This window comes from Mus musculus, chromosome 19 (genome assembly GCF_000001635.26).
Source record: "Mus musculus strain C57BL/6J chromosome 19, GRCm38.p6 C57BL/6J".
NCBI lineage: Eukaryota > Metazoa > Chordata > Mammalia > Rodentia > Muridae > Mus > Mus musculus.
Genome location: NC_000085.6, coordinates 30,531,280 through 30,551,622, shown reverse-complemented (window position 1 = coordinate 30,551,622; position 20,343 = coordinate 30,531,280). Strand labels below are relative to the sequence as shown.

At 41.6% G+C, this 20,343-nt stretch overlaps 1 protein-coding gene and 1 pseudogene across 2 annotated transcripts; both read left to right on the top strand.

Annotated features, from left to right (window-relative positions):
- Positions 1-2,126: 2,126 nt before the first annotated feature.
- On the top strand, positions 2,127-5,747 carry Dkk1 (dickkopf WNT signaling pathway inhibitor 1). Its single transcript, NM_010051.3, has 4 exons — positions 2,127-2,489; positions 2,677-2,845; positions 3,911-4,060; positions 4,185-5,747. The coding sequence occupies exons 1-4, from the start codon at positions 2,244-2,246 to the stop codon at positions 4,436-4,438; spliced, it is 819 nt and encodes a 272-aa protein (NP_034181.2). The 5' UTR covers positions 2,127-2,243; the 3' UTR covers positions 4,439-5,747.
- A 6,157-nt stretch (positions 5,748-11,904) lies between these two features.
- Ppp1r2-ps3 (protein phosphatase 1, regulatory (inhibitor) subunit 2, pseudogene 3) lies at positions 11,905-12,747 on the top strand (annotated as a pseudogene). Its single transcript, NR_003650.2, has one exon. The product of NR_003650.2 is annotated as a protein phosphatase 1, regulatory (inhibitor) subunit 2, pseudogene 3 (transcript).
- The last annotated feature ends 7,596 nt before the right edge of the window (positions 12,748-20,343 follow it).

The window sequence follows — 20,343 nt, the reverse complement described above, 5'->3', positions numbered from 1 at the left end:
AGAGAAGTGGCACATATGTGTATTTCTAGGAAAAGATACTTAACACGTTGATCATTGACATTGCTAGTAGTATGCTGAATGTGATAATATGAGCTCACCACCACCACCACATTATTCCACCATCTCCCGGCATCTATGCAAGGTTCAGATCCACTGACTGGTAGGTCTGCGTGGAGCCAGGAAAATCTGATTTATTGTTAGTTATTTGTCCCCCTTTATTATTCCTAATATTCACTTTTAAACAAAATTTTAAAACCTGTTCATTGTTTTCAAATATTTTAAAGATCTGTGGGTAACTAGCCTTGCTACACAATTGCACATATTCCTAATAAAAGCCAGATAAGTACATAGGATTTAATCCATGTTAGACTTTCAACAAACCACAGGAAATTCTTCGGGATGAATGGAGTTTGGGGTAGAATTGAGGCAACATTAAAAGTTACTTGGAAGACACTTAAGTTCTGAAATCCACCAAACAGATATTTAAATATTGTTCATAATATCCCTCCTAGCTCAACTTCAGGGTTATATTTGTACAAGACTGTCATTGGCTATTGTGGGGGTGGGGGGCTTCCTAAGAATAACTATTATAGATAAAGCGGTGTCGTGAATAATTCTAGCAGATCCAGAAGCTAAGGGGCTACAAAGGACATCTCAGCTCACCCTCTCCAACAAGGATTTCAGATCATTTCTTCCTTTTCAGTCTCATACAACAGTTGCTTGTGGTCTCAGATTTATCGATCTGTTCTTAAACATTATCCATTCACATTTCTTATCTTTTGTTATTTCATGACAACTGTCTCTTTTAGCACTGTGATGGTTGGATAAAAGACTGACTTTAATAAAAGTCATTATTACATACATTACCGCTAATTTATAAGCACGGCATTCTTATGTCCATGTTGTTTCTTATTTTACACACTGGGCGAAACCCCTTCAAATTCATTCTCTGATTTAGGTTCAGCACTTCTTTTCCAGGAGGTCCTCTGTTATCTCCCTAGAGGGTTATTCCTCCTGTCCTGTCCTGTCCTGGACGAGGTTTGATTTGGGATCAAAAGCAAGCCCTCTCCTGCTCAGCGATATGAAACACTAATGAGAAAGCCGGGAGCTAAGCCTTCGGGTTTCTTATCTTCTTCTATTAACCCACCGCTGGGAACAGGGAACCAGGGAAAGAGGACTGACCAGGCTCAGGGACCCTGTCCGCTCTGGCTCAGAGCCACTTTGATCTCATGTGTCTGCTTAATCAAGTTCATCTACTGCTGGGATTGACCAGATTCAAAGAACCACATTAAATAGTTTGATTATCGGGTGCCTATTTCCCTCTCCCCTCCATCCCTGATTTAATTTCCAAACGGCAGTCTCTCGCCTCCACCCCCAACCCCCCCAAACTCACCATCAAAAGCGAATTAGTTCTTCCCTTGGCATCCTCATTTGATGTGCAAATTTTCTTGTCTTTGCACATTTTTTTTTCTCCTGGTGTGTGTAGGGTTGGGTGGGGGGAGGGAGGGAGTGGGAAGTGGGGAAGCAACTAGACAAACTTAAAAGACAAGAACCTCATTTGCAAATCGCAACGCTAAAGGGTTAATCAGCAACTATAGGAGCCACCTGGGCTTTTCACAAAACCTTTGATGAATGGCTGCTCGCATTGTATTTAATACTGAATATTATTTGCGTGCGCAGAAAGCGAGGGTACTCATATGGGGAAGAGAAGAAACGTGGTTTTGTATATTCTATCACTTTTAACTCTGACAAGGATTTCAGACAGAACTAACCCAGCCCCACAGCAGAACACTCAAGCTCACAGAGTGCACCCTCCCGCCATTTATTTATTTATTTATTTATTTATTTATAAGTTTGGGCTAGGCTCTAATGCTCTAGTGCTCTAGTGACCCACACTCTAAGGTGAGCTGGACAAGGGGACCACAGTGCAAGGGAGGGGCGAGGGGAGAGTGTCAAAGTCCTCCCTGCTTCCGACACACAAACACTCCCCCTCCCAGCTCCTCCCAAAGCTTTGAAATCCCATCCCGGCTTTGTTGTCTTCCCTGAGGAGCTGGGAGGGCTGGGAGCCTGAGTATAAAGGCAGCCAGAGGTGGCGGTGGCGGTGCAGAGCTGTGCGCCTGGCAGCCAGAGACTCCACCAGCGGAGGTCCCGAAGTTGAGGTTCCGCAGTCCAGACTCTGCAGCCAGCCGCCGTGCAAAGTGACCTCTCTTTTCCTGACCTTTGCCTGTTTGCGTCCTTCGGAGATGATGGTTGTGTGTGCAGCGGCAGCTGTCCGGTTCTTGGCCGTGTTTACAATGATGGCTCTCTGCAGCCTCCCTCTGCTAGGAGCCAGTGCCACCTTGAACTCAGTTCTCATCAATTCCAACGCGATCAAGAACCTGCCCCCACCGCTGGGTGGTGCTGGGGGGCAGCCGGGCTCTGCTGTCAGTGTGGCGCCGGGAGTTCTCTATGAGGGCGGGAACAAGTACCAGACTCTTGACAACTACCAGGTAAGAGGGGTGCTGTGATCCCGACGGGGGTCTCAGAAAGATCTAGGTGTGTGAGATTTGGGGTGTGTTTGGAATCACTGCATTAAGAGCAGCGCGCTTAAGGGGCTTTTGAAGAGGCAGATGGGGACCTTGAAGGTGTGGGTACCAGGATGCTTGAGTTGCTCACCAGTCCGCTCCCTTCCCACAGCCCTACCCTTGCGCTGAAGATGAGGAGTGCGGCTCTGACGAGTACTGCTCCAGCCCCAGCCGCGGGGCAGCCGGCGTCGGAGGTGTACAGATCTGTCTGGCTTGCCGAAAGCGCAGGAAGCGCTGCATGAGGCACGCTATGTGCTGCCCCGGGAACTACTGCAAAAATGGTGAGTCTTGGACTCCTTTTTAAATTAGAACCACCTTGCCTTTGAGGACCCAGGAATCAAATGAAATGCTCTGGTTCTGTCAAAGCTAAGGTGGCGCCACCTGCAAACGCGTGCTCATGCAAGGGTTCTCCTGACACATCGTCACTGGCTTGTGTTTGAGCACTTGAAAGTTTATCTTTCCTTGCCTCCCTCTGTGATCTAACAACAAGACCTGAAAGTGGACCCTTCCATCAAACAATTATCTTCAGGGAGCCTTGGGGCACTTGAGAAAGGGGGAGAGGTCGTTCTGAAAGGGGAGCCAGACGTTTTTTTCTTAAGGTGGACTCTGCGTGGCTTTGCCAGTCTCTCTTTCCTCTAAGGCTATTACAACTGTTGTCAACGGGGAGCTAGAATGATTAATCTCTGCTGGCCAGCTTTTAAAAGAGATCTCTGTACCGCTTACACCCCTAGCTCTCCATCCCTTCTCCCCTTTCCCTCCACCCTCAACTACCTTCAAAGAAGTACTGCCCCCACACACACACACACACAACCACAGATCCACAAAATGTTAATGTCTCAAAGAAGTCTCCAGAAATAAACTTGAGGGGTGGCTAACTTCCTAGGTTACAGCAGCATTCCAGAGTCAACTCACTAAAATCTCCGTAATATCAAAATTATACAGTAAAGTAACTAGCGGGTGAGATCGCAGTCTTCCAGGCAGCCGGAACTGCATTGCGCAGCTAGCACCCAGAGCAGAGAAGTTATTTTTTAAGATTAATTTCTTTTAAGTGACTGGATTTCTTTTTCCTAGCCCAAAGGGTAATATTAAAATAGACAGAAAAGTCTCTACTGCCTCCACTACAATTAGTAGGAAAGCATTTAAAATGGCTATACCTGAGGCGTTCCATACGATTCGACAGTACACTCATTGATACTGCTTTCTCTGGGGAGTTTTGGTAAATAGAAAGGCAGCAACAGCAGTGAGGTAACTCACAGTGGTGTCTGTATAACCCACTGCTCCTGTCTTGGCTATTAGCAGCAACAAACTACAGCCTGAGGATTAATCACTATTTCTGGTTTTCTTAGGAATATGCATGCCCTCTGACCACAGCCATTTTCCTCGAGGGGAAATTGAGGAAAGCATCATTGAAAACCTTGGTAATGACCACAACGCCGCCGCGGGGGATGGATATCCCAGAAGAACCACACTGACTTCAAAAATATATCACACCAAAGGTAGTAAAGGGGCTTTCAGGCTCAGCCTTTCCCATTTAATATATCAGAAGTGCATTTAGAATTGTCTCAGTGGGATGGTACAGGCCTCGCAGTAACTGTAATTTTCCTTCTGTCTCCTTCACAGGACAAGAAGGCTCCGTCTGCCTCCGATCATCAGACTGTGCCGCAGGGCTGTGTTGTGCAAGACACTTCTGGTCCAAGATCTGTAAACCTGTCCTTAAAGAAGGTCAGGTGTGCACCAAGCACAAACGGAAAGGCTCCCACGGGCTGGAGATATTCCAGCGCTGTTACTGCGGGGAAGGCCTGGCTTGCAGGATACAGAAAGATCACCATCAAGCCAGCAATTCTTCTAGGCTCCACACCTGCCAGAGACACTAAACCGACAGTCTAAATATGATGGACTCTTTTTATCTAATATATGCTACGAAAATCCTTTATGATTTGTCAGCTCAATCCCAAGGATGTAGGAATCTTCAGTGTGTAATTAAGCATTCCGACAATACCTTCCAAAAGCTCTGGAGTGTAAGGACTTTGTTTCTTGATGGAACTCCCCTGTGATTGCAGTAAATTACTGTGTTGTAAATCCTCAGTGTGGCACTTACCTGTAAATGCAGCAAAACTTTTAATTATTTTTCTAGAGGTGTGCTACATTGCCTTGTTTCTCTTGCATGTAAATTTTTTTTGTACACGGTTGATTGTCTTGACTCATAAATATTCTATATTGAAGTAATTTTGGTTTACAGTTCTTAAATGTGTAACCCTTTCTGCTTCAATGTCTAGGGGGTCGAATGTAAGGAGAAATGGAATAGTCGGTGATAGGCATCTAAAATTTAACATGAAAGTATCAGTTTATTTCCTGAGATGTGCTCTCTGCTTAGATTCTCTCTCTCTCTCTCTCCCTCTCTCTCTCTCTCTCTCTCTCTCTCTCTCTCACACACACACACACACACACACACACACACACACACATCTCTCCTCTCTAGTTCTGTCTCTCTCAGCTGGTAGTCCTTGAAATAAAATTTAACATTTAATAATCATTAAGTTAGAAGTATAGATACATTTGGGGCTCTGTGTGTGTGTGAGAGAGAGGGGGGGTTAAAATGATAAGATATATTGTCTGTGTGTGAGTTAGTTTAAAGAGAATGTATCTACATTGATAAAACTCAAATGGCTTTGGTAATATGGGCTTGAATTTGGTATAACTACCTTCAAAACTTCTAACAAGTGTGGTTGGTGCTTTTGCCTATAATCCCAGGATTTTGGAGGCTGAGGCAGAGGGATGCCCATGAACTCAGGTCCATTCTGGCCAACTCTTTCTATAGAACAATGTTCAGTTTCAAAAAAAACATCAACCAAAAGTAGTTAACAACCAATTAATATTCACCTAAGTGACCAACAGTTATTGGAAGGGAGGGAATGCCCAAGCAAGTGATTCCAGATGATGGGCAGAATTCAGAAGAGATTATGCAGAAGGAAGCCTGCCAACTTAAGCCAAATAATTAATTCTGAATATTTTAGATCCTCTGACATGCTGAAGAATTGTTTCAATCACTTTGATTTAAAAAATAATTACTAAACAATCATAAATTCTAGAATGTAACACTTCTCTTGCCAAGAAATTATTTCATTTTTTGCTTCACCTGTACTCCATTGATTGGAATGAGAATGGCTTTATTAAAAAAAAAAATCCCCGAATTGAATTCTCTCTGCATGTTTTCTCACTAAATTTCATATTTCTTTGCGGGGCAGGACAAAACAACCTTCCTAATTTATTTATTCTCTAGTATTCTGGAAGTCTGCATCAAAACCACAAAATGCTGGGTTCACTATTCACAGGATAGTCGGGACTGACTGATTGTCCCAACATTTTCCTTAAATAGCATAGCTGGCCTAGAATATTCATCTGTTTCTGTGTTCCCGGAAGTGGTTAATTTTCAAGGGAGACATGCAACCGCGTATGCACTCCGACTGGGGCTCTCAGAGAGGAACTCTGGCAGGACTTCAGTGGCTGTGGCCCTTTTGTTCACAGGTCTCTGCTTCTTCATCCAGAGAAACTCTCTAAGTGTGTTCATTGCCTCTTGTTCTAGGAGGGTGGATCTCGAGGCCTGCCATCTTCAGGAGTACCCAATAAGAGGAAAGGTCAAGGGGACATTTTTGTAAAACAGGAGGAAGAAGGGCTTTCTAGGAGAGGAGTAGGGCAGATGCTTGCTGCACTCTGGTTACTGGATCCTCTATGCAGGGGCCTGCTGGAGTGCGGATACCTTTTTCTGTACATCTCACTGAGCATGTTAAGTTTCAGCCTCTCCTGGTGACCCTCAGGTTGAGGCCAGAGAGACTGGTCAGTTAACCTCCATCTACCTGGGATCTTAGGAGGTCAGTACCAAGAAAAGGAAATCTACGAATATATAGAATATAAATTTATACTATATGTTGTATATGTTTTGTAGAATATAATATAGTATATAGTATATATGTGTATAATATATTGCATATATACGCATAATATATTGCATATATTATAAATACATATATATATATGAAGATGAAAAATCAAAACCATAGGAACTTTTTAATTGAAAAATTAGAAGAGGGACATTATATACCACACAATCGTTAAACGGGATCTTAGGAGGTCAGTACCAAGAAAAGGAAATCTACGAATATATAGAATATAAATTTATATTATATATTGTATATGTTTTGTAGAATATAATATAGTATATGGTATATATATGTATAATATATTGCATATATGTGCATAATGTATATTGCATATATTATATATACATATATATATATGAAGATGAAAAAATCAAAACCGTAGGAACTTTTTAATTGAAAAATTAGAAGAGGGACATTATATACCACACAATCGTTAGATGGGATCTTAGGGGATCTAGAACTTGTTTGTGATAGCTGGTTCAAATGCTTTGTGATGGTTGACCCCTAAACAATGTATCTGACTTCTTCCCCATGAGAATATTTCACCAGCTAATTTACCATTTTAAGCTTCCATAGGTTACACACTGCCTCGCACCTTGCTCTCTCTGCTTTGAGTGTCTTGACTACTGTCCTACACAACAAAGAGTGGGCGACTCAACCTGTGAGTGGCTTGCATTAGGTAGAGGCTCTCTGATTTACTCAACCAGGTACCAAGAGACAATCAGGTGGTTTCCAGAGTGACTTTAATAACTATTGTGCCACAGGCATAAAATCCTCCTGTTTTAATCATAGTATAGTTGAGTTTTGACACAAAATTTCAAATCAAATGCCGTGCTTTTTCTACCTACTCAAAGTCTGGCATGGCCACAGTAGCCACAGTAGATTCTGATTTCTGTGGTGATAAACTCTTAGGAAAATTTGTTGAAGGGAGGAAGGGTGGGATAGAAGCTTTACTTAAACTTTTTACAGTAAGCATCAGTCTCTCCTACTAGGAGAAGGTTAACCTCTTTTATATCAAAGTGGTTATACAAGTCCCTCACCTCTATCTCATGTTCAGCTGGAAGACTTGAAATGTGTTTCCTCTTTTTAAAATTATTTCTTATTTTTAACGTTATAATATAGTTACATCATTCCATCCTTTCCTTTCCTCCCTCCAGTCTCTCCCATATACCTCTCCTTGCTCTCTTTCAGATCCACAACCTCTTGGTTTTTCTCTAATTTTTTCTTATACACACAAATATGTGTGTATATGTGTATATATGTATATGTGTATATTTATGTGTATATGTAGATATGCATATTCTCATAGCCCCAGAACTGGCAGGCAGTGTGCAGCAGCGGCAGTGGTGGGGAAGACTGACTTGCAAACACTAAGCATGGTCTTCATCACTGAGCCATGTCTCTATATCCCCAGCCCCTACATGCAGAATTATCTTTAGTAGAGCAGTGACTGCCAGCCCCATACTCATACACACACACACACACAAACCTTTAAACTAGGGGAAAGACGAGAAACATGGCTAAGTATAACTCAATATTACATTCTACAGTATTTTACAACTTTCTCCTCATGGGCAAAAAGGAAAAAAAAAAAGTGTTAAAAGAATCTTATATTGAAAGCTTTCACATATCTGCGACACTCTGAAGTTCAAATCAAAAGCAGATGAGAGAATCTGATGGAACCATGAGGGGTTTCACTGTTTGGGGAAGATTTCTTCAAGCAATCACTATGTCAAATAGCACAGTCTCTCTCTCTCTCCCTCTCCCTCTCCCTCTCCCTCTCCCTCTCCCTCTCCCTCTCTCTCTCTCTCTCTCTCTCTCTCTCTCTTTCCCTCCCTCCCTCCCTCCCTTCCCTCCCTTCTTCCCTCCCTCCTATGATGAAGATCAGAGTTCCAAAGCTATTAACAAAGTTAAAGAGACTATGTGTCCCTGGTCTTGCCACAATTATTCACACAGATTAACTGGAAGAGCAGAGGAATTCTAACATGTCTAGTCTCCTGCTCCTTGTGCATGGCCGTGCTAGCTAGGTTCTGTTGTGGGAGCCATGAGTGTCAGTATGTGTTGTCTGTCCCATGGACTGAGAACTATGCGTTAAAACCTACACCCAGAGGAGATGCTGTTTGCCTTGTTAACAAGCTTGCTGTGGTTAAACATCAGACAGCAGTTGAAGAGAAACTATTTGAGCAGATTACGACGACGACGTATTTCTCCACACGCCCGACCAAACAACCTGAGAGAAGAGTGCCCTGTTGATTCTGATCACTTTCATGGGATTCATGGATGCTTTCTTGTTCTCCAGCACATGAGCAGAACATTGCCGATAGCAAGGACACTTTGTGAAGGAAACGTGTTTTCTTTTCGCTCCATCATTTGCCTTTCTACTTAGAGAAAGGCTTTGTATACCCTGGACTGGCATCAATAATCTTGGACTCCAGATTCTGTTTCCATCTCCCAAGTCCTGGGATTGGCATGTGTCACCAAGCTTGACTGATGTGGGAGAGTTCTTTATTCATGTTGGGCAGGAAGTAGAGAGATAGGAAGCGGTCAGGGACAATGTACCACCAAGAATCGATCCCCAGTGGTCCAGTTCTTTCCGTTAGACCCCACACTGTAGGTTTCTCCAGCCTCCCAAAATAGTTCCCACCAGCTGGGGATCAAGTATTCAAAACATGAACCTGATGGAGACATTTCATAGCAAATGAAGAACAGATGAACACACAGCATTCTGAGTATTGCTGTCCTTTCTTTTCTATTCTTATTCAGGCTTGATATGCTTGGTGGCTAAACCATAAATGACTAGTTCACTAACTAGTTCATTTAGGATAGTCACATTAATACAAAAGACACACATCACTCGAACCTGATAATGTTAGAATGTTCTTGGTCTTAGTTTCTCCTCTGTTAGTATGACAAACTACTCTGCCAGAAACAACTTAATGGGAAAAGGGTTTATTGTGGCTTTCAGCTCTAAAGTGGGGGAGTATATGTATCAGGAAAGACACAGGAGCTGACACAAAAGGCATGGTGATGGGAAAAGACAGCTTGCTGGTCATTATGCTCAGAAAGCCAAGTGTGGGACAGGCTACACAGCATGAAGTCTGCCCCCACGGTCTCCCTTCCTAAAGGTCTCACAGGTTTCCCAAACAGCACTGGGATGAAGTGTTCAGGTGAGTCTATTCAAACAACAACACATCTTAAACCTGCATACTGGAACTCTTTCGAAGGAAGACAGTAGCAGCCTTGTGTAGATCACTGCAGAGCATCACGTGCTTTGAACGCCATACAGAAGTTCTCTTGACACCAGTTAGCTCATCTTCTACTCAGTTGGCACTGTGGACGGATATGTAGGCCAGTGTGCTGAGTGTTAATTAGTTCTCAAAGAACCATGTCCCAAAAGTGCATAGTGTATAACTTATAAAAGCATCTCACACTAAAAGCACATGTAAGAAAGATAATATGTATATGTGCACCAAAAAAAGCCACGTGTATGTTTGTCTGTGTTCAAAGCAAACCAAGAGAGCTTACAGGAGAGCTGCAGAGAGATACTCTGAGCTTTAGTTTCACATCATAAACAAGAGGATAACTTAAGTGTGAATTACTGTTTAACTGCCACACAAGTCTAAGATTCTATTCGTACACGGCAGTTATGTCAGAACAAGATTGAAACATCATCTTGTAATAGATGCACGCCCTGTAGTGTTAATACAAAAGTAACTACGAAGCCCTTTAGCTGTGTGCAGAGTGTTTACTTTGCCTGTAATGATCCTAAATGCTAAATTAAACAGATTCCTATCTAAAGAAGCAGAGAATGAAATCTGTATCTGGTACAGCTACAAAAATCTAGGTGCTACTGGTAGGGAGAGCAGTGGGGCCCTTTTTGTGAAACACAGCTTGGCAGGTGCTTTAGATGAGAATGGTCTTTCCCATAATACTCTGATTTCTAGAAACTTATCTTAAGAACAGAACTGTAGCTATGTAAAAGTTTATTTTCAGTGGCATAATCGCAAAACCTATAAACGGATTAAACGTACAACAGAGCAGATATGTGTAGGCAATGTGTGTAGGTCCCTGAAACTCTGCAATCATTAAAATAATATGGAGAAATGATCAAGATTTTTCCATGTGTGAACATTAGAATCTAGCATGTTATAAAGCATACATGATCCTACAGGAACGTTGAATACCTAGTCTAACTCTACATGGCCTACCTGGAAGACAGAATTTTGGGACTTACTTCATCTCTTTTTATTCTTTTCTTCTCAATCATGTAATATATTATACATTCTAAAGGGAGAGCAGGAACATGGGTTTTCCATAAGAACTATGAAGCTTGATGAGTTACGTTCCAACTGGAAAACTCACTGACAAAAATCCTCCACCTACTAAGCACATCTTACTTTCCAGTAAGAAATATGAAACAGAATAACTGTCACGGGGGGTGGGGAGACAGAGAAGAGGGTCAGGGCTTGTAGAAAGCATGACAGGACATGTCAATTTTACCGACATAATAAAATGGCGTATATTAACAATCCAAAGCACGGAGAGGAGCTAGGCAGAGAAACAAACCACAGCTACATTGTAATAATCACTCTCACTCCCCCCCCCCCCAACTCCTATCTTGGCTCCATGTTTACGTTCTTAACTCTACTTTCTGGTGAACTGAAAGAAAACATAAGTTACGTGAATACATCAAACCATTTGAGCAGGACATGATCTTTAGTTTAGACAGCTCCATTTGTGAGACAAACCTCGCCCTTCTCCTGTGGAGAGAGTGAAACTTTTAGACAGCCTGACTTGCCACCTTACTGGCTAGGAGATTGAATTTCATAGCTAATGTAAACAGAAAGCTGGAGACAGCAAAGAGGATGGAACATATTTACTCGGGGATTCTGTACATTCACAGTTTTTCCCTTCCGTCTCAATCATTTTTTGATCAAGGAGTGCCAAGTGCTCTCACGTCCCCACACTTAAATGGTCTATGGTAGAAAGTGTTTAAAAGAAACAAATGTACCAGGAACTCCAACATGCTCTGGGTGTGGCTGTGGTCTATTACCAGTGAAACTGGGAAACAAGCCCCTCTCTCTCTCTCTCTCTCTCTCTCTCTCTCTCTCTCTCTCTCAACATAGTTCCACTTCATTTGACAGCTTGCCCTTTTCTACTGGCATCATGTCTTTCTTTCTTTTTTCTTTATTTCGCCCTTCCTTCCTTTTCTTTCTTTCTTTCTCTCTGGTTTTTTTTTTTGTTGTTGTTGTTGTTGTTTTTGTTTTGTTTTTTTTTTTTTGTTTTTTTTTTTCCTTCTTAAATTGCCCCACACACTAGGCCGGCCTCCTCTGCGGGCCGCGGGCTACTTTGCCGGCGGCGAAGGGCCGCCCGCCGCGCGGCGTTGGCTGTGGCGTTGCGGTCATTGTGTCGTGACGGAGACGCCGCCGGTCGTGGTTTCCGCGGCAGCGGGTGCGGCTGCTTTAGCCTGGCCTGGGCTCCACGGCTGCCTGGAGGGTCTCTGCAGCGCCCATCCCTTCTCCTCCGGGACCCCACGCCAGCAGCGACCCTGAGCCGGCAGCCGGAGCAACCGGCCATGGCAGCCTCGCACCGGCCCATCAAGGGAATCCTGAAGAACAAGACCTCTGCGGCTTCCCCTCCGGTGGTGCCCTCGGCCGAACAGCCCCGCCCGATCGTGGAAGAGGAACTGAGTAAGAAGTCTCAGAAGTGGGATGAAATGAACATCCTGGGAACATATCATCCCGCTGACAAAGACTATGGCTTGATGAAAATAGACGAGCCAAACACCCCATATCACAATATGATAGGTGACGATGAAGACGCCTATAGTGATTCTGAAGGCAATGAAGTCATGACTCCAGATATCTTAGCTAAGAAATTAGCTGCTGCTGAAGGCTCAGAGCCAAAGTATCGGACTCGGACTCGGGAGCAAGAAAGTAGTGGAGAGGAAGATAATGACCTCTCCCCTGAGGAGCGAGAAAAGAAGCGGCAGTTTGAAATGAAAAGGAAGCTTCATTACAATGAAGGACTCAATATTAAGTTAGCCAGACAGTTAATTTCAAAAGACCTACACGATGATGAAGAAGATGAAGAAATGGCAGAGACTGCAGATGGAGACAGCATGATTGTTGAAGAGTCAAGTCAAGGATCTACTACAAGTGACCATCTGCAACACAAATCACAAAGTTCATAAAAGAAACATGTTCAGCAATGCGGTCGTTGTCAAATACAAACCTTGTTACTATACTACACTGCTTCTTGTTCTCTACAATCGTGACTTATGTACCAGAGTACACACCAGTTATATATTGCCAAGAATTAAGACCATAGAGACTGAGTAGATGGAAAATGCCTAATTAATACATATATTCTTGTGCCTCATATTTCACCACAAGTACAGTGTACTGTTAGTAGTCCAAAACTGCTTTACTTTTGTAAAAACACTGGTTAATTTGTATAAGATATTATATAGCTTTTTATGCTTTAGAGATTAAATATCATGGGGGAAACTAATTTATTTTTGTCACTTCTAGATGGTGGTACCTCTTACAAAATGTTTGGGGGTAGTTTGATGTCATTTCTTCTTTTAATCAAAAGCCTATTCACAAAGTGGGATATAGAGATGGATAAATATTTAGGCTGAAAGAATTTAACTTTTATCTTTACCTTGTTTTGGCTAATTGAAAAGGTTTCTAAGAAGTTTTGTTCATTTTCTGATCAATGACCTTTAAAATTCCTGTCGATTTTCTTTGTGCTTGAAAGGAATAAAATCTTTTTATCCAAACTGGTTTCCCCCATTCCCACCCCAAATAAATACACAAATAAATGTCCAGGTTAAATAAATGTCCAGGTTAAAGTTGCACTGACACCTGCTCTGCTCTGTCTTCGTGCGCTATGCAAACTTCAGGCAAGGTTTTAAATACCATGCGCTATCTTCGTTTCCCTTTATTTATATACCTGTCTTAACCTGCTCTGATTTCCTGCTCCCGCTGCTGATACACATGCAGTTGTAATATTGTATTGTAGGATGGCAAAGGCTATTGGACGTGAGGAACTCTTCTTGCATATTCTGTCATCTGCTGCAGTAGTGAATTCTCACTTGGCACCTGCTAGTTCTAATGCATGAAGGAAACAGATCTAGTAGTGGCCATACTGTGGCAGGAAGGACTGCTTAGCAGCTTGATCACTGTCCTTCTCTGATTGACAGCTTGGTCAGTAAATGCCTGATATTAGTTCATTTGACATTAGACCTTAGAAAACAATTAACTAAGGCATTTTTGCACGATGAAAGCATTGTATGTAATCAGAATATGATTGTTCTTGAGTGTACAGACAGAATTATACCTGGACAGTTTTAAACTTAAAGATTCTGCGGAGTCTGCTTTAAAGGGACTACGATAATGCACACTGTGGCAGATGGACACGGTTCCTCTAATATGATAGAGATTATGTGGGTTTTTCCCCTGAAATGAAGCCTAGTTCCTGTGTGTCTTAGTTTAGTGATGGTTCCCTTTGTAGTTGTTTATTTGTATCGTTAAGTTTTTGGTAGCACCAAATGAATCTGTTATATGAAAGACTTTTAAAATAATTTCTGTATATTATATATATGAAATGGCTTTTATTGAACAGCTATCTTCCACTTTAAATTTCTGGAACTATCATGATGTCAAAATAAAAAAGTAGGAAGAGTCAAAAAAAAAAATTGCCCCACACAACAAGAGTAACTCACAGGAGGTGAACAAGGAAGACACAGAAACTCATTTATCATAAACCAAAGCTAAAGAAGGACCTAATGCTTCATATTTATATGCTACACGTCCTCTACCAAAGACCACAGACAATCCCTCCTCCTCATAGCTTGAATGATACCAATAGACAGGATGCACACGTTGACCTAATGCCTTTCTTGCAAGTTCTTGGAAACACTGAAGAGAATTAATCATTGATGCCAGCACTCCCTCCATCCCATTTCCTTATTCTACTTAGAATGACCCTCTCTTGACTTTTAGACCATTATAGGAAACAAACATATTGCCTCTAAGAAATTAAATATTGCCTTGGCAACTAGTTTGAAAAGCTATTTGATTAATCAATAGTCATGCTGCCAAAACAAAAGCATCTTGGGAACTACGGGTTTTCAACACACTTGATTTAATCTAATTGGCTGACCTGACTTTATTCATAAAAATTTTTAGTATGAGCATTACTGCAAGAAATAGCACCTTTAGTACCCCTTCTAAACTCAAAGAAAAGAGCAGCCGAGATATTGGTTGACAGTGAGAACTATGACTGAAGTCATAATGAGACCACTCCACAGAGATAAGATCTCTTAATGGTCTCTAATATGGTAGAGTCTCCCCTCTTGTTGACTGCGACATTTATAACATGGCAATCATCTGGTATAATATCAACTGGAGTTTCCTTGGAGAATACAATAAGTTCCATACCCTCTTGCACTATATATGCTTTAAAAAACAATGAGAGGTACCAGTGTTTGGACAAGGACAATGAGTGGACAGAGTTATGATCTTAACACCTATCAACTTTGACAGGTGTCATCGTATCCAGGACCATGTATTCTTGTCTTTTCTTGGTAACAAGAAGAGACCAAGAGGGAAGATGCAGTTGGCATCTATGGGTCACTGTGCTAGTACAACAGGCAAGCTAAGTAGACAAATTCCCTTCTCACTAAGGAAGTTGTATAGCAGTTCCACAAGGTTAGTCAACTTCTCTTCTAAGCTTGATCCAGTCACATAGTATAATAAGGTCTTCAGCCATCTTCCCTATTTTCCTTTCCAGTAATCTGGTACCAACACCTGTGTAAATTTTAACAAATGACCAAGATCCAATGTTTCGAGGTCTTTTCCCTATTATTGTCCAAGTCTGTGTTTGTATAAGACCATCGGGCCTAAAGATAACAGATTTTTCAATATCTACAGGCTTTGTAGTTTCATGAATAGAAAAAAAATGTTCATCAATAAAAGACATAGTAACATCATATAGTGTTTGTCCCAACATATTCCTTCTGAGTCTATCTATGGCTTCTACTGTACAGCCATCTAAGTGAGTATATTCAAGCCTTAGTTATTGATTCCTAGAATACTTACCATAACCTTGTCATTAAAATAATGGCTTTCTTCTGTTATTGATTTCATTTTCATAGGTTGACTTATCCCAATCACTGTACTTGACTTTTGAAACTTGTCAACCATAGACAAACCATGAGCATCATCACTTTTTATAAAGAGGAAACTCATTAGTCTTGGATAAGGAGGCTTCATTGTGGAAAGGTCACAAGCTAAGGTCTCACTATTAATGGTTATATCCATTTCATTAGCTTAAGTATTCATGATGACCTTGTCATGTCAAATTAAGAATCTTAATCTTCAATCTATTTTTTGAGTACTACTTTGGCTCTCCTCAGAGCAAATATTAAAACAGTAGGGTCTGAACAGAGTGCAAGCACACTCAGATCAATCAGGACTCTTGCATACTTGATGGCTGTAGTTCTCAGAAATACTAGCAAGAATCCCACCCTTAAGCAGTGCCAACTGAAAGGTTAAAGGATCTGGGATTCCTCTGTAGAACAGAGATGGTCATGATGCAGGTGAAGGGAGGCCACCAAGGCCTGGTGCACCAAGGGCAAAGGCAGCTACTAGAGCAGAATTCCTAGAAACCTCAGCAAGGAACAGTACTTTCACTTGTATGCAGTAAACTAGGATGCTTGCGATACAGATGATTGTGGATTGTTGTCAACTTATGAGGCAGAAGGCCAACTAGAACTCAGGCATCTAAGTCTAGAATAGACATGTGGACAGACATCACCTGTGCTATCTGAGAGATGTGAGAAAAGCCCGAGGAAGTCCGATACAGAGACACCATCAAAGTATAACCATTTCCCATATTCATAGAGTATGTTGCTATACCAGTGTTCATCTGGCTTATGATAAGTTCTGCTTCCAGTGCTCAACTTCCATGTCTAAATGAGTCAACAATATACTCTTAACAGTCGTGTTTGTCATATAAGCAGTAACTGTGATAATAAGAGTCTGGTTATCACCTTGCCCAAGGATACCACTGTCAAACCCAAGATCTCTAAAGTCAGCAGCTTGATACATCCTGTGATGGTACTCACAACTTCTGGCTCATACCCTTTCCTGTAGTTACGGGACCTTGAAAGCAAGTTTCCCCATGCTGGGGGGTGGGGAGAATATTGTCTTCTTTTTTAGGAGAGTTAAACCTATCCTGGATTATAAATACCATGAGAGCCAGTACCCAAGAACCCACCTGAAACAAATAACCTACTGAGACTAATACACCAATGGCCTGACCAAGCAGGTGCTGTAACTCTGGGCAGAGAGCATTACACCATGACTCATAATCCAGGCTTACAACAAACGAGCAATCTTGTGTTACTCTCATGGAGATCGTGTCTAAATTGTGAGATGGCTGAGTAGATGAACTTTTCACAGAATGTGACCTGAGAGGGCATACTGTGTTTCTTGAGATTGAGCTCAGCCAGCACTTGATAAAGATGTATTGACTGTGACTGCCTAGGAGAGTGCCTTCCTTTTACTGTAAGCTCTCTTTCTTTAGGAACCAAAACTACTATTAGGTCTTGCTAATTAAGAACCCCTGTACAAAATGGTTTTACTTTCTCTCTGATATTGTCTAGGTTACCTGCCAGCAAGGCTGGAATTAACCGCTAGACACCTCCTTTAGAGTCAATGAGATGCATTCTCTGGCTATGTTTCTTTCTATAGGCTTCAGAATTAGGCTCAAAGGCCCACTTACTTCCATCTTCTATGATGGCTTTATCTGTAACAATATCCCTCATACTTGAGTTGATTCACAGCAGCAAGCAGCTGAACATGCCTAAAGGCTTCATAGAGTAGCAGCCCCCCTCCTTGGTCACTTGCCAACTGACTTGCTACTCTCAGTTCTCTCAAGCAAGTTAGCTTCAACTACACTGGAGGCCACTTTGAGTGTTCCCTAATGTACGTCTGATGTGCTCTGCATGGAAAGCATGCAATACATTTCTCTAACAGCTCAGAATTCAGCAGCATCTGTGACCTCCCAACACACTCAATCTAACTCTAACTGCTGTTTACCTCCAACTCCAATGGGAATTTCAGGGGAGAAAAGGACTTAGACACTGAGAATAATTCCAAGTTCATTTGTGGATAAGACGCTGAGAAGTTATCTGTAATATTAAGAAAAGAAAGTAAAGCTAACCCGATGGCATATGGGGACAATGACGTGACACAAAGTTCTTGTTATGACCCTACTAGCAGTGCAACTCCATCCAGTATGGAAATCAGTGTTTGTACTCTTTCTAACAAGCTTACTTGTGAAGTATATCCTCTATGAAACTTGCTATAACAAAATGAACTGTATGACAGAAAGTGTTGGCGGTGGCTTGGAAGCAGTTATAGGTAATTAAGCAGGATCAGTCATTGCAATGAGCAACAGCAAGAAAATGTTCAAGCAATGGAAACAACCCGATCATCCTTGACTTCTTGATCTGAGAAGGATACAGCTTGAACGCATACTTGGGAGTGCTAAATGTTTTTCTACGATGCGTCTTGTGAATCTGTTCTGGAGAATGGATGGAATCTCTGCTGTGATGTTGGCTATTAGGTTAGAAAGGGGGGAGGGGAGGAGGAGGAGGAGGAGGAGGAGGAGGAGGAGGAGGAGGAGGTTGCAATTCAAAACCAATGGTCTCTGGAAGTAAGCAAGGATTCTAAAGTACTGTGCTAGAGTACTTCTAAAGAGCTTGCAAGCTTAACCCTGACTGAACATCAGCCATGTTCTTCTAGTCCCACACAGCAACATCTTCTGTGGCCATAAAATGTTTATGCCTCCTTCATTTTTCTTCCTCTTCGATGAATGAACAAACTATACTCTATCACCTGGAAGACCCTGAGCGGAAAGCAGCAGATGACAGGGCCTGTGGTGGAAGACACAGAAAGTATATAAAAAGTTAAGCTCCGAGGGAAGAAAGAAGCAACCCCACTTTAAAAGAAAGGCAGCTTAGGCCGATTTCACATGTCCTTTAATTCCTTGAACTCTAGTCTGGAAATAGTTGAACCTTGACCTCAGCTGAGGTGGGCATGCGCACACAGGTGGCCTAACTCCTAATTATTTCATGCCCAGTAAGTGGCACAGGTGTCAAGGTCTTAAGGATTCTAGTCTTTCATTTGACCTTTTTCCCACTCTTTCTTTTAAACTAAACATCAACTGCTTTTTTAGCCCACAGTGATGTCTCTGGCTCCCTTTGCCTTACACTACAGTGTAATAAACTTTAAGCTGTTGGTTGTTTTGATTTGTGGAAGCAGCTGTTGCTTTAAAGCTTTTCATGTTCCCTAAGACCTTGGTTCTAAATCTTTGCTGTTTATTGTATCATATGTATTTACTATAGAGACACAGAAAATGTCAGACGATATGATATGCTAACAATGATAAAAACAAGATAAAAATTAAAACATATCCAGATACAACTATGCATTTTTTAAAATTTTGAGCCCAGAGACTATCTATGTAGTGTACGATTTCATATATAATAAAATATAAAATATTGATAATAATGACTTTAAAACTTTAATCATGAATGTTTCAGATTTTAGTGTACTCCACTGATTTGGATTTTACTGACTCAGACTCCATAATTCTGAAATGGCACAGATATTTATTACTTCATTTGAAGTAATTATCTTTCAACCTGGGTGAATTTCTTAAAGAAAAAATAATAAAGATTAAAATTGTTTGAGTAGTCTGAATTAAACGATAACTATTCCTTCAGAGTAACTATTGATGGACACTGTTGTATCAGTAGAAATCAAAAGAAAAAAATAAGCTTTAACAAGAAGCCATGAACACTACAGAAAGTATGTTTCATAAAGAAAATTTTATGCCTACAAGCAATTGTTTTACCAATAATTTATGCTGGAAAAAATTCTTTGAAAATGAACACTGTTGGGGCTGGAGAGATGGCTCAGCAGTTAAGAGCACTGACTGCTCTTCCTGAGGTCCTGAGTTCAAGTCCCAGCAACCACATGGTAGCTCACAACCATCTGTAATGGGATAGGATGTCCTCTTCTGGTGTGTCAGAAGGCAGCTACAGTGTACTTACACATAATAAATAAATAAATTTATTTTTAAAAAATGAACACTGTTGCCCTTTTTGTCAAGATGGCAACAAAAGCAAAGAAGTAAGCTCCTGCCCTTCCCAAACCTGAAGCCAAAGCCAAAGCCAAGGCCAAGGCCTTGAAAGCTAAGAAGGCAGCACTGAAAGGCGTCCACAGCCACAAAAAGAAGGTCCGCTCATCACCCACCTTCCGGAGGCCCAAGACCCTGCAGCTCTGGAAGCAGCCCAAATATCCTCCAAAGCCAGCACCCAGGAGAAACAAGCTTGACCACTATGCTATCATCAATCCCACTGACCACCGAGTCAGCCATGAAGACGATAGAGGACAACACCACGCTTGTGTTCATTGTGGATGTCAAGGCCAACAAGCACCAAATCGAACAGGCCGTGAAGAATCTCTGTGACATTGATGTGGCCTGATGGAGAGAAGATGGCGCATGCTCACTTGGCTCCTGATTATGATGCTCTGGATGTTGCCAATAAGATTAGGATCATCTAAACTGAGTACAGCTGGCTAATTCTAAATATACACTTTTATTTCACACACAAAAAAAATTTTAAAAAGAAAATGAACACTGTTGTATATGCCTTCCATATATTAATTTTTTATTGCTATGCTATTATTCACTAATATTTATATCTTGGCTTACAAAAGATATTACTATTGAAGAATCAAGAAAAATAGGTATTTTTA

What these genes read in the sequence shown, in the direction of transcription:
- Dkk1 (NM_010051.3), top strand. Translation starts at nt 2,244, where the DNA reads ATGATGGTTGTGTGTGCAGCGGCAGCTGTCCGGTTCTTGGCCGTGTTT. An exon ending in CGGGAACTACTGCAAAAATG is followed by an intron (nt 2,846 to 3,910) that starts GTGAGTCTTGGA and finishes TGGTTTTCTTAG; the next exon opens with GAATATGCATGCCCTCTGAC. An exon ending in AAAAATATATCACACCAAAG is followed by an intron (nt 4,061 to 4,184) that starts GTAGTAAAGGGG and finishes TCTCCTTCACAG; the next exon opens with GACAAGAAGGCTCCGTCTGC.